A 13,307-nucleotide genomic window follows, 5' to 3' on the forward strand; every position below is an offset into this window, starting at 1 on the left:
CCCTATTTTACAGAAGGGGAACTGAGGCACCGAGTTGTTCCCTAAGTTCACACAGTGGGTAAGTAGAGAGCCAGGATTTAACTTTAGGAATTCTGGTCCAACAGCCATGTTCTTTCTTAACCACCATGCTACAAGGCCTTTTCTCCATCAGAGATGGCCTCAAACCCATTTTTTTTTTCTATTTACTTGTAGGCTACCTATAGCCAGAGATACTCCAAGTTGGTATACTCTGTATGGTCTTTTTAGACTTTCACAACCAAACTGAGAATTTTCAGATTGACCATATTATTGCAGATATAAAGTCTCCTTGCATTATCTGTATATCTGCACCATTATGAGAAACTGGTTCCTCTTAACTCCTTCTGTTAAGACCTCTCTCAGAGTCATGGAATGGTAAGAACAATGACAAGAGAGTTCAGAGAGCCTGGAAAAGTAACTGGGTCTCTATGGGCCTCAGTTTCTTTATCCATAACAGTGTTGGACCAGATGAGCTGGGAGGTCCCTTCCAGTTTTGATACCATGGGATGCCTATTTGACTTTCCATCTTTTACTCCATTAAAGTACATCTTAAAAAGGAAAACCCCCAAATGATCGTTAAGACAAAATCAACTGAAAACCAGGACTTGGCTTTGGGCACTGGATTCTTTCAAGTTTACTCTAACAAATAACCAACTTTTTGGATATATCACATGGGGCTAGAAAGTCTAGAAATCTTTGTAAAGACAGCTAGCCAGCTGAATCCTGAAGCCAGAGGAAGAACAAGGAAATGGGCAACAGATATAAAAGCAGACAGTACAGACCAGATATGACATTAAACACATTCTGGAACTTCCCTATCTAGGAAATGAAAAATCCAGTGCGTGTCCTCTCTTAACCCTACAGAGAGGCCGAAAGAATGAATAAGTGACTATTCAAGAAGCATTTGAAGATTCTTGGGTGCCACAGAAAGTCAAATTCACAGAATAATATTTATAAGAACTGGATGACAAAGTAGAAAGAACATTGACTTCTAGTCCAGGATCTTCCGTTGACTATCTTTATGACCTTAGGCAAATCTCTGCCCTTCCTGAGGCCCCAGTCACTCATCCAGAACAAAAAGACATATATTGCATATGTGCAGTACAGTGCAATGGTTAAGAGTGTGGGTTTGAAGACTAGAATTCCTGGATTTGGATCCTGGCTCTACCATTTGCTATGTTACCTAAGTTGCTTAATTTCTCTCTGTCTCCTTGTCTTCCTTTGTGAAATTGGGATAACACCCCATACCTCAGGGAACTGAGTGAGGATTAAAGGAAATTATACTCTTCAAGGGCTGAGAATAGTGCCTGGTACATAGGCCAATGTTAGCAGTTGTTGTTAGGTTATTATTATTATTATTATTATTATTATTATTATTATTGCACTTCAAGTTCTATGAGCTATAAGCCTGTGGTTTCAAATATTGGCAGCAAATCTAATTATTTACTTTTTTAAAGATTTTATCTATTTTATAAAATAGAGAGAGCACAAGCAGGGGGAGCGGCAGGCAGAGGGAGAAGGAGAAGCAGGCTTCCTGCTGAGCGAGGAGCCCAATGCGGGGCTCGATCCCAGGACCCCAGGATCATGACCCGAGCCAAAGGCAGAGGCTTAACCAATTGAGCCACTGAGGCACCATGGCAGCAAAACTAATTAAAAAAAATAGTTACCCTCGATTCCTGAGAGAGTAAAAGGGACTCAAAGAGTCCTTAGCTCTCTGTGCTGCAGGGACATGAGTATGGGTGACTGATGCTTGCTGGGAATGCTGACTTTGTTTCTTCTATCAGATTTACTAGCCAGGAAAGCAGATGCCACACTCCTCAGAAAACCTCATGTGCACAGAGGTACCTCAGCACCTGTTCATTATTATACTTGACCCTTTATTTCACAGCATGTTTATTCTCCTTATAAGACAATGGAACAAAATTAAAAAAAAAACAACAACATGGACTTTGGAGACCTACAAACGAGTGTTTGTGCTCAGCCTTGCCACTGTATGACTTTGGGCAAGTAACTTAACATATTCAAATCTCAGTCCCCGCACCAGTAAAATGGGGGAGGGGGATTAAGTAAGTGAATGTTTTTTAAGAGCCTAATATGTGGTAACTAAAATTACAGACACACCAAAACTTTAATTCCTGGGTTCTAGTCTCAGAATTCCTCAGTGTTATGGGGTGGGAAAATACATTTAAAAATAAACACCAAATTCAGTACCTATCATGAGCCATGTATAGCACTAGGTGCAAGATATATGATGATAAACGGGTCCCAGCACATAATCTCAGGGCCAAATTGTCTGCAACTGCTTTAAGTCTACGGGGATATTATTTGCAAATAGCTTGCAAATTTAAGCTGAAAAGGGAACCACAATGAAACTAGACACAGAAAATTTTAATTTCTTTTAAGCACTGTGATGCTGCAGAGCGAGAGACAATAAAGGTTCATGAAAGAGAAGCCACAGCCAATAGTCATTTTTTGCAGTAAACAGGAGTATAGTTCCCCCTTCCAACTAGGCCTGAAGCTGTTGGAAAAATGAGGGACAGCTGCATGGTTACCAGTAACAATGTTTACCATCACAACCATCTTTGGTCAGGACCATCCATTTCTAACAAAGTGGATTAACAAACAGAATTTCAAATGGGGAAAAGGACTTTTTACTTATTTCCAGACTAAAAAATAAATAAATAAAAGCCCTCATCTCTTAGTATAATCTTTATGATTCCAGTCATTGATAGTTTAGTTCATATGATATTGTAATTCAACCTTTAAGTCCCTTTCTAGGAATCTGACTGTTTTGTTAAATTCTATTCTACTATGTGGTACCTAACACATAGAAATAATAGACCGAAATAACATATAGGAATATTCATTCACTGAATTTTGGATCAACCTCTCAACTACACAATATGCGTTTCTCCAAAGTAACCCCAAATGCTCTCATTTTAAAATTTCAAGGTTAAATTCACCTCTGATAAAAGTGCCCAGTTCCAGAAAACAAAAAGAGGGTACTGGAGAGAAACAAATACAACAAAGTACAAAGTTTGAAAGCCTTAGCTGAAATCAGAAAGTTGATAATCAAACTATTTCCAGTATACCTGCAAAGTAGGGGAAGTCTGTATCATGTTTCCACCAAGTGGGGAAAAAAAGACTCCCCAATACCACTACCATCTTCCATCCTTTCTATCTCCCCTTAAAAATGTGTTTTAATTCACTTGTTCTTGTATGTTATATTAGGAGATAAAAGAATGAGTTTTGCTGAATGGGAGAAGATACTTGCAAATGACATCACGGATAAAGGGCTAGTATCCAAAATCCATAAAGAACTCATCAAACTCAACACCCAAAAACCAAATAATCCAGTTAAGAAATGGGCAGAAGACCTGAATAGACATTTTTCCATCGAAGACATATATACAGATGGCCAACAGACACATGAAAAGATGCTCAACATCACTATCATCAGGGAAATGTAAATCAAACCCACAATGAAATACCACCTCACACCTGTCAGAATGGCTAAAATTAACAACACAGGAAACAACATGTATTGGCAAGGATGTCGAGAAAGGGGAACCCTCTTACATTGCTGGTGGGAATGCAAATTGATGCAGCCACTCTGGAAAACAGTATGAAGGTTCCTCAAAAAGTTAAAAATAGAGCTACCCTATGATCCAGCAATTATACTCCTAGGTATTTACCCAAAGGATACAAAAATACCAATGTGAAGGAATACATGCACCCTCGTGTTTATAGCAGCATTATCAACAATAGCCAAATTATGGAAAGAGCCCAAGTGTTCATCGACTGATGAATGGATAAAGAAGATCTAGTGTACACACACACACACACACACACAGAGAGGAATATTACCCGGCCATGAAAAAGAATGAGACCTTGCCATCTGCAACAACGTGGATTGAGCTAGAATATATTATGCTAAGTGAAATAATTCAGTCAGAGAAAGACAAATACCATATGATTTCACTCATGTGGAATTTAAGAAGCAAAGCTATTGAACATAGGGGAAAAAAAGAGAGGCAAACCAGGAAACAGACTCTTAACTATAGAGAACAAACTGGGGTTGCTGGTGGGGTGGTGGGGGGTGGGTTAAATGGGTGATGGGCATTAAGGAGGGCACTTGTGATGATGAGCTCTGGGTGTTGTATGTAAGTGATGAATCACTAAATTCGACTCCTGAAACTAATATCATACTATATGTTAACTAACTGGAATTTAAATAAAAACTTGGGGTATTATGTTGAGTGAAATAAGTCAAACAGAGAAAGACATGTATCATATGATCTCACTGATATGAGGAATTCTTAATCGCAGGAAACAAACTGAGTGTTGTTGGAGTGGGGGGTGGGGTGGGAGGGATGGGGGGACTGGGTGATAGACACTGGGGAGTGTATGTGCTCTGGTAAGCGCTGTGAATTGTGCAAGACTGTTGAATCTCAGATCTGTACCTCTGAAACAAATAATGCAATATATGTTAAGAAAAAAAAAAAAAGAAGAAGAAGAAGGTAGCGGGAGGGGAAGAATGAAGCGGGGGAAATCGGAGGGGTAGACGAACCATGAGAGACGATGGACTCTGAAAAACAAACAGGGTTCTAGAGGGGAGGGGGGTGGGAGGATGGGTTAGCCTGGTGGTGGGTATTTAGGAGGGCACATTCTGCATGGAGCACTGGGTGTTGTGCACAAACAATGAATCATGGAACACTTCATCTAAAACTAATGTTGTAATGTAAGGGGATTAACATAAGAATAAAAAAATTAAAAAATAAATAAATAAATAAATAAATAAAAACTTGATACCAAAAAAAAAAAAAGAAAAAAAAAGAATGAGTTTTGTTATGCTGTCTTTGCAGCATCACCAAACGTTGACCGTTGCAGCATATCTGATAGCAAATTAAATCCTAGGAATGACTTATTCTGCCTAGAGCAGGTGAGGCAAAGCTGGCTGAAGTTCCCACAGGGAAAACCAGCTCTGGGCCAGGTCTAACAGGGATTCCTGTGACTAGCAGCCAGAAGAGCCGAAACAATGATGTCAAGAACAGATTTGCTCATTTTCATCACAAGAGAGGACAGAGGAAAATAAAAGATCTACTCAGGCTCAGCACCTGGCACATGAGAACATTACCAGTTCATACCAGCACAGCTTACCTTTCATTAGTTTCTATATCAAAACAGAACCTTTTGTCGATAGACTCTGTCTTCCTCCTCACGCAGTACTTCAGGGTTAAGTCCAAAGGCCCCTGATACAAGAGAAGGATTAATAGCCAATTTGAAAAGAAAATGCACAGAAGCTTCTTCTGCCTCCTGCAGTAGCCTCAGCCACTTGGAAGGCATCTGTCAGGGCAGCAGAAGTAATGTTTAGCCTCACTGAGAATCTTGTCCCTTCAAACAGTATTTGCAGCAGATGGTTTCTTCTTGCTCCAATAATTAATGGTTGAGACCAGGACAAAATGCTCAGGGTAGGTCAGTACTGTTTTCCAAGCACGGTAGATTAAATAGGAAGCTCATTATACATAATATAAGGGGAATGTAGGACAAATGGGTTGACCAAATGGCATTAAGTGTATTGAATAAAATTTTCATAAAACTTCCAGGTTGGGAGTGGCTTTATGCGACCCTCCTTCTATTAAATTGGCAGATGGAGGACGGGAGAGAAACATTTTCATTCCCCACCTCCAGACTCTTCAGGAAGACAGGAATCACAAAAGCAATCTCTCCAAAGATAGGGCAGGAGTAGAGAAAATGAGCAAATTTATATATTACTCAAAGTTCCATTTGATATTTCATATATGCAGAACAGTGTAGCCCACCTTAGTCTTATGGGCACTTAATAAGGCCACTGAAGTCCACTGTGTCCACAGATTAAAATTTCCAAATCCCACATTGTTCAGTTTCCCTCTATTATCTCAACAGAGACAATGTGGTATAGGAAAGAGAAGTAAGATTGATCAATTACCTACTATTTGCCACACATTATGCTAGGTATCTTTATTTATTTTTTTTTAAGATTTTATTTATTTATTTGAGAGAGAGAGAATGAGAGAGAACACATGAGAGGGGGGAGGGTCAGAGGGAGAAGCAGACTCCCTGCCGAGCAGGGAGCCCGATGTGGGACTTGATCCAGGGACTCCAGGATCATGACCTGAGCCAAAGGCAGTCGCCTAACCAACTGAGCCACCCAGGCGCCCTTGCTAGGTATCTTTAAATCAACTTTCTTCATAACAACCCTTAGAAAGAAGTGAAGCTCAGAGAGGTAAAATGGCTTACCCAAAGTCACCCGAGTCGGTACAGTAGATATAGTAATAAACTAGGAAGTTTAAAACCTGGGCTTTGTCTCAGTTATGCCATTTACTAGCTTACAATCCAGGGCAAACCGTTTTCCTCTCTGAATCTTAACTTCACAATCTATTAAATGGGGAAAATGCTAACCACCTAGCTGCCAGAAATTCAGAAACACTTCCCAAGTGCCAGGTCTGGGTCTAAGTACTATGCCATCCAAACTGGTCCATACAGTTGATCCAACTGATCAAACAATACTTCTTTTTACATTTTATTTTTTTATTATGTTCAATTAGCCAATATATAATACATCATTAGTTTTTGATGCAGTGTTCAACAATTCATTAGTTGCACACAATACTTCTTTCTTATTGGCACACTCAACCCCCCTTCAGGCCTATCCTTTTGCTGTTCCTACAGTATAAAAACTCAACTCTAATTTCATCCTTCAATCTGCCTTCTTTACCCCAATACTGAGGGTATCAAGAATTACTAGGCTTTCAAGAAGACAGTAACTAACAGCATTATATACTCACCCCCCCTCTTTAAACTCTCAACTCCCTCAGAGTCAAAGGCATCATAGCTCAGGGGCCTAGGCCCTGTCTATTACTCCAGGTTACCTCTAGCCACCCCCATCTGTTTTATGCTTCATCCATGCAAAAGTGCTCTCATTTCACACATGTCATAACTCTCATGATTCCATAACTGTAAATAATGTTTCCTCCACCTGCAATGACTTTATCTATATTCTTGGTCTGGCTAAACTCTTAATTGTTCTACAAATTGCAGTTCAGCTTTCATTTCCTCCAATATTCTTCCCCAATCCCATACACTGCTCACTATGTGTTTTGTGCATTCTATTAAAACTTCCTGGTTTCATGCCTTATTTCCCCAATTGACTGAGAACTCAAGGGCGTGGGCAGCATCTTATTTATCTTTATATCTCTAGGGTCTAGGAAAGAGTTAGTGCCCAAGAAATTTTTATGAACTACAATATCATTCTTGCCATTTTTCTGATGAGGAAAATGATACTGAGTAACATTACATAATTTACTTGGGGTCAAAAAGCTACTAGGCCACAGAGCTAGGATTTAAACCCAGCTGTTGAAAGTCCATAAAAATACAGCACTCTTTCCTCTTACCACAACTGCCTGACAGGGAGATGATGGGGATCTTCTAAAACATAATTTGGGAAGCTAATCTGTAAAATGAGCAGCACAACACAAGTGGAAGTTGATAGGCTGAACTAGTAGGTAACACTGGTAAGTACCATAGTCAGAGAGAGGGCTAATTCCGCCACCTTCAAATTGAACTATTAATACTTGACAGGGCTACTGGGAAAGTAAATGAGGCACATGCCAAAAAGTGTCCAGCTCAGTGCCTGGTACACAGTAGATGTTCAATACATAGTGGATTTTATGGTGTTGTTATAGTCACACTTACTTGTATTAATTTACCTTTCTAAAATGCAAACCAGTAATAGGAACTGAGAGAACTGACAAGAAGAAATTATTTCCAACTTCATTTTAGGGAAATTCAAGTTACTACTTTACCTTCCCTTCCTTCTAAATAGAGAAACAAGTTCCTCTTTCCACTCCATAAGGAATCCCATATTAAAACCGCTTAGGCTGACACTATTGCAACTTTACAAGCAGCCACTCAATGAAAAGGGAAGAAGGAAAGAAAAACTAAAAGGAGAGCTTGTGCTCATCTCGTAGGAGGATATGAAAGTAGTATGTCTGCTTCTGTCTTGAGCTTTGTAGTAGGTGCCTGAGCAGGAGAGAAAGGGCCTAAATCAGCTTACTTTAAAGTCTGGGACTGGGAAAGTAATGTGTGTAGGAGAAGAAAAGGAAGAAACTACAGGACAGTGCTTATAAGCACTAGCCAGTAAAATACATAGCTAAGTTCTGACAGAAATGGAAAAAATTCTGTAATAGAGCACAGGATAAATTTATTGAAACCACATTGAAAGGTACTTTGGCAATTAACAGACTGGAAACTAATAAGAGTTTTGGAGTCAGGAATGAGTAAACCCATAGAGAAGCATGGATGAGGGTTCTGGAGACGCCATTTGGTACACTTCATTAGAGGTGCATTCCATCTCCAATACACGTTAAAAGCCGAGTGACAAAATTTTTGGCTAAAGACAAAAAAGGCAGTTTTCTATAGCCTGACACCAAATTTCAGTCCTCTCTAATTCTCTGTGAACAAGCCACACAAAAGAGATCTTCCATGGAAAGCACCAGCAATGGAGACAAATTGGTCCAATTTTTCTCCAAATTTCTGCCTACCAAATTGGGTCTTCTCGCACCACCAAGGTTCAGTGCTAACAAATGAACCCTGTTGGACTTGTAAACAATTTGTAAATAATAGAAATCCTTAAAATCATGCCTTAAGACCCAGTCTGAGAGACAATTTAAGGTACACACTAAACTACTTTTAGAATATGAACAGTCTATCTATCAGCTTTTATCTTAATAAACCCTTGAGAGAGAGAGAGAATTTCCAAAGCCTCTACAAAGATAGGCGAAAGTGAGATTGACAGAATAACATTTTTTGGCTGTGTGGTCATATATATAGTATAGTACAGTAAGTACAGTATAGTATGTAATATATAAGATTAGGTTCTTCCAGGTAAGTATCTTCTTAGTGTGTTAAACTCATCTTGACATTTTAGGGGATAGGGAAGGTTTGGAGGACAGAAGAAGTATTACCTGCTTAAATATATCCGAACATTACATAGAATATGGGGTATAGGTTATTCCAACTTTAGGAAACAGACATACTTTTCTAAAAAAGGAATTTTGGAAAATGATATTTTAAACACTAGCTATTTAAAGGAATCCTAAGAATCCTAAGAAGTAGGACTTCTTAAAAGCAGGTCACACTATCTTCCTGCAATTCATCCATATTCTTGCAAATTTTCTTGTACAATGGACAAGCACTTGTAATAATTCAATGATCTGAGAAAGTACAAGCACTTTCAGAAGGCTTGACATAATTAATAGATATATTTCACTCAACTGAGTAGTATCTGGCCCAATGCAAACTTAGGTCAAGAGGAACACACAGAGTCATGGCTTCACATGACAGTGATGGACTTGATTCTTTGACACTAAGTCAAAATATACTCTTTTCTGAGATGCAGTCACAGATGCATTTCAAAAAAATATGGCACACAAAAGAACTGACCTGTTTAGCACCTGGCTTCTGCTCCATAGGTGTCATGGTGAGCGTTTTGGTCTCCTTCTCATACTGGCAGTAATATTTCACCCAGGATATTCCCAAAGCCCCTACAATGATAGGCAAAAGTCAGCTGACAGACTATATCCATTGGGCTATATGGTCAATACACTCCTAAGATGGAAGTGCTATAGTCTGCTCTTCATAGTCATAGGGCTTCAGATCTAGCTCTAACCTTCCCCTGAACTCCAACCCTGTGGGCTATCGACCCACAGCACATATAGAGATCCTAATCCTCATCAAATGCTTTCCACATTTGCTCTAGCTTGCTCCAAATAGCTTTTCTTGCCATGTCCCTTCTAAATGCTTCTACTGTTCATCCTATTGTATGAGTTGGAAAGATCTGTAATCTTCTGCTTCTTCTTCCCTGTAACCTGTCCCATTTGATTGGTGGTTGGGTTCTGCTCATTCTTTTCCCCACATGTCTCTCCTTCAGCTGCTTCCTCCTCTCCATCCCTTTTAGAACTGAATTAGTTCAGGGCCCTATTGCTGAATTACTTGTAATGTTTTATGATCTACTTCAAACAAAATAAAAATTCACCATTTCACTAATTAATTATGACAGTGGCCTTCTCTCTGATTTCCCCCATTTCTGATCACTCCTTTCTAGTCCATTCTCCATTCTTTAGTTAAAGGAATTTTTTAAAAATATTTATTTCTCTTTATATAATTTTTCTTATAAATCATGCATGGCTTTCCCACTGTCTCTAAACTCAGGTTGGCCCACAAGACCCTTCATAATATGATCATATTTACCTTTCCTACTTTGTCTTTTGCCACCCTCTATGATCCTGTCTCATTGAATTACTTTCACTTACCAAATAAATAGGTGGCCATATATTTTTAGTCCAAATTCAATACATACTTAAGAGTGAATGGGTCACTATTAATAATTACATCAGGATGACAAGTGTAAACCGGGGCTATTCTTGGCAAACTAAGACCCTACAAATAAACTACATCCTCACACACCTTTGTGCCTGAGTAGCATGCAATGGTGTATAACTGGAGTTTTTCTTTCCCCCTTTTTTTGCCTATCAAACTTCCACTCATAATTCAAGTCCTAATTCAAACATTGCTTCCTCAGTGAAGCCCTTAGATACATGCCCCAAATGCAGTACTCAACACATTTCCTTATAATTCTTGATATAGTTGTCTGCCTTCCTCATCAGACTATGAACTTCTTGGAGGCAAAACCAAGATCGGTTCATTTTTTTAAAATCCCCAATGCACTGCATATTGTCTGGCAAAAAGTATGCTCGATAAACATTCAACTGAATAGCAACGTCATATCCATTTGACAAATTAGAAAACTGGGGCACAGGAGGACCATGTAGCTAGTTGATATTACAGCCAAGATTACAAAATCATTATTCCCACATCTTTTATAATACAGTAGTAGTTCTCAACCAAGGGCAATTTTGCCAAAGAGATATTTGGCAATGTCTGGAGACATTTTAGATTGTCACACCTATAGAGTGCTATTAGAATAAAGTGAGGACAGGCCATAGATGCTGCTAAATACCCTATAATGTACATGATCCCCCAGCCCAAAATGTCAGTTGCACTGAGATTGAGAAATTCTGCAATGCAGAGTTGAAGAGATAAACCTGAAAGGTGGAAGAACATATCTTTGAAAACCACCAAAAGTTAATTTCTCTAAGAGAAGAAAAGATGATAATATCATTGCTTAAATGCCATGCTTTGTGAATTGCGGTAGTTTTTGCCACTGGTAACATCTGAATAGCCTCTTTTGCCTCTTCTTCTCAGGTATAATAATTCTGGGCAGAGCCGAAATCACAGGCTTTGGGAGCACTGGGTCATAGTTCATAAGGAAAATCAAAGAGCACATACAGATTTTCATAATGTAATTTAGGAAGCAGGAAGGCTTAAATGCTCTGCAATATTCAGTGAATGGATAAGTTAACCCGTGGTCCTTGGTTAGCAATGAACAACTGTCTTGCTCACTGAAATCACAATGGTTGTTGTTTAGTGCTTTAAGAGCAAACATGTGCTCCTAAGACAGTGGAAGGTATAGGGTGTAGTGACAGAAGCAAAGGTTTTGGCATTTCACAGAACTGAGTTTACTCTTAGGCTTGCTACTTGACAGTTGGGTAACTTTCTCTTTTTTTTTGCCTTTTTTTTTTATTATGTTCAATTAGCCAACATATAGTTGGGTAACTTTCAACTAGTGATCTCTCTAAGCCTCCATGGCCTCAAGGAAAATGGGTATGATAAGCGCTTTTAAAGACTAAATGAGATAGTATATTTAAAGCACTTAGCACCATGCCTGGTACATAGTAGGTGTAATAAATATTATTTTTCTGCCTCCTTTCCCCTACCTCCTTTTTTTCCCCAGTCACAGTCATCAGAAGGATTAAACAATTAACAATCCCCATTTTGAATCACAGAGAAAAACCTTAGATCTTATCAACCCAAAGTCTTTGGAAGACAAATCCTTAACCTCCCCCTCCAATTTCTCCTTCCTTTTCTTTTTTTCACTATTCCCAGACTCTTCTCCAAAGAGGTGTAGTTGTCAGGGGTCTGTAAACAATATGGGTGCCTGGAGTTTGGAGAAGCCAAGTGGCAGTAGGTGCTAGCCTACTGAAACCCAGTGGGTATCCTTGTATTCCCACACACATTTCTCTTGTGTATAGAGATAGCCTTCGATGGTAGGCTGTCCTGGAAGTTTGCATGTCTGGGGAGCTTCCTTCATCCTTTTCTTAAGTTCTTCCATCTCTTCCCGGGTACTGGAGAAATGATTTCTTGTCTGTGAAGATATTATCATTGTCATTATTATCATTATCACCATCATTATTAAAAAGCACTTATTGGTCACAGATCCAGTGCAGAATTTTCTTGGTTTGCATATTATGTTACAACATAGCAAAAAAAAAATGTAGAATAACATAGTGACTAGAAAACAATTTTATGGAGTCTAACAGTGCTAAAGACTAAAAGGGAAACAGAAACAAATAGCAATATAAACATAAAAACACATCTGGGAGAATTTTTATTCTAGGGAATCACATAAGCCAATAAATAAGAGTTCTTAGAATTCTGAGCACTAGACTGAACTCTGCTTTACAGGATGGGAAACTGTAAAGAAGGTTTCCAAAGATAATATTATCATGGCAACTTCTAAGCTCTGCCTCAAGTAAAGTTACTGCCTACTTGACTCTGAATCAAATTCAGGCTATTAGGATAAAATACATGACAAGGTGCTATCTTTGAAGACAGGTCAATAGAAAAGTTATGTTTTCATTTTCATGAATAACAAAAGCTAATGGTGAGAAGAAATCTATTTAAAACTACACAACTAAAACACAACAGCAAAACACTGTTTGAAATGTGAGTATGAAAATCACTAGAGATAGGTCCTTAGTGTCCAGCCTCAAGACTGTTACATCAGTCAAAAAGGTGATCTGAACTACCTTATCTTGTTGGGCCCACTCTATTGATTATCCTGTGAATGAGTTCATCATATACACAGATACAAAGCATTGTTATTAAATTCATACTTTTCAAGTTCTATTTGGAGGAAGATTCAAATGATTAACCTGGTAATAGGAATATTTTATAAATCCATAGAAGTCAGGGGCTCTCACATTCTGGTGAAGGTGAGTACCCAGAAAGAGAGAAACAAAACAACTCTAAGTCAGGATCCTCCTAAACAACCAGGTGAGGTTTACTTCCACTAGCAACCTTATTACCAGCCTTTTTCATATAAAAATACAGATTTTATGCAATGCAAC

At 38.7% G+C, this 13,307-nt stretch overlaps 1 protein-coding gene across 4 annotated transcripts in view; it reads right to left on the reverse strand.

The window, feature by feature from the left end:
• Positions 1-13,307, reverse strand: part of OPHN1 (oligophrenin 1) — a 729,824-nt gene that overhangs the window by 402,290 nt on the left and 314,227 nt on the right. For all 4 annotated transcript variants that reach the window (XM_064574174.1, XM_064574172.1, XM_064574171.1 and 1 more), the window contains 3 exons: positions 12,193-12,322; positions 9,502-9,602; positions 5,179-5,270 (listed from right to left, as the gene is read on the reverse strand). In XM_064574174.1, the coding sequence (XP_064430244.1) occupies positions 5,179-5,270; positions 9,502-9,602; positions 12,193-12,322 (323 nt within the window). The remainder of the gene's footprint in view (positions 1-5,178; positions 5,271-9,501; positions 9,603-12,192; positions 12,323-13,307) is intronic.

This window comes from Mirounga angustirostris, unplaced genomic scaffold (genome assembly GCF_029215605.1).
Source record: "Mirounga angustirostris isolate CCGP_5_RB_7025 unplaced genomic scaffold, mMirAng1.0.hap1 SCAF_11, whole genome shotgun sequence".
In the NCBI taxonomy this organism is placed as follows: Eukaryota; Metazoa; Chordata; class Mammalia; order Carnivora; family Phocidae; genus Mirounga; species Mirounga angustirostris.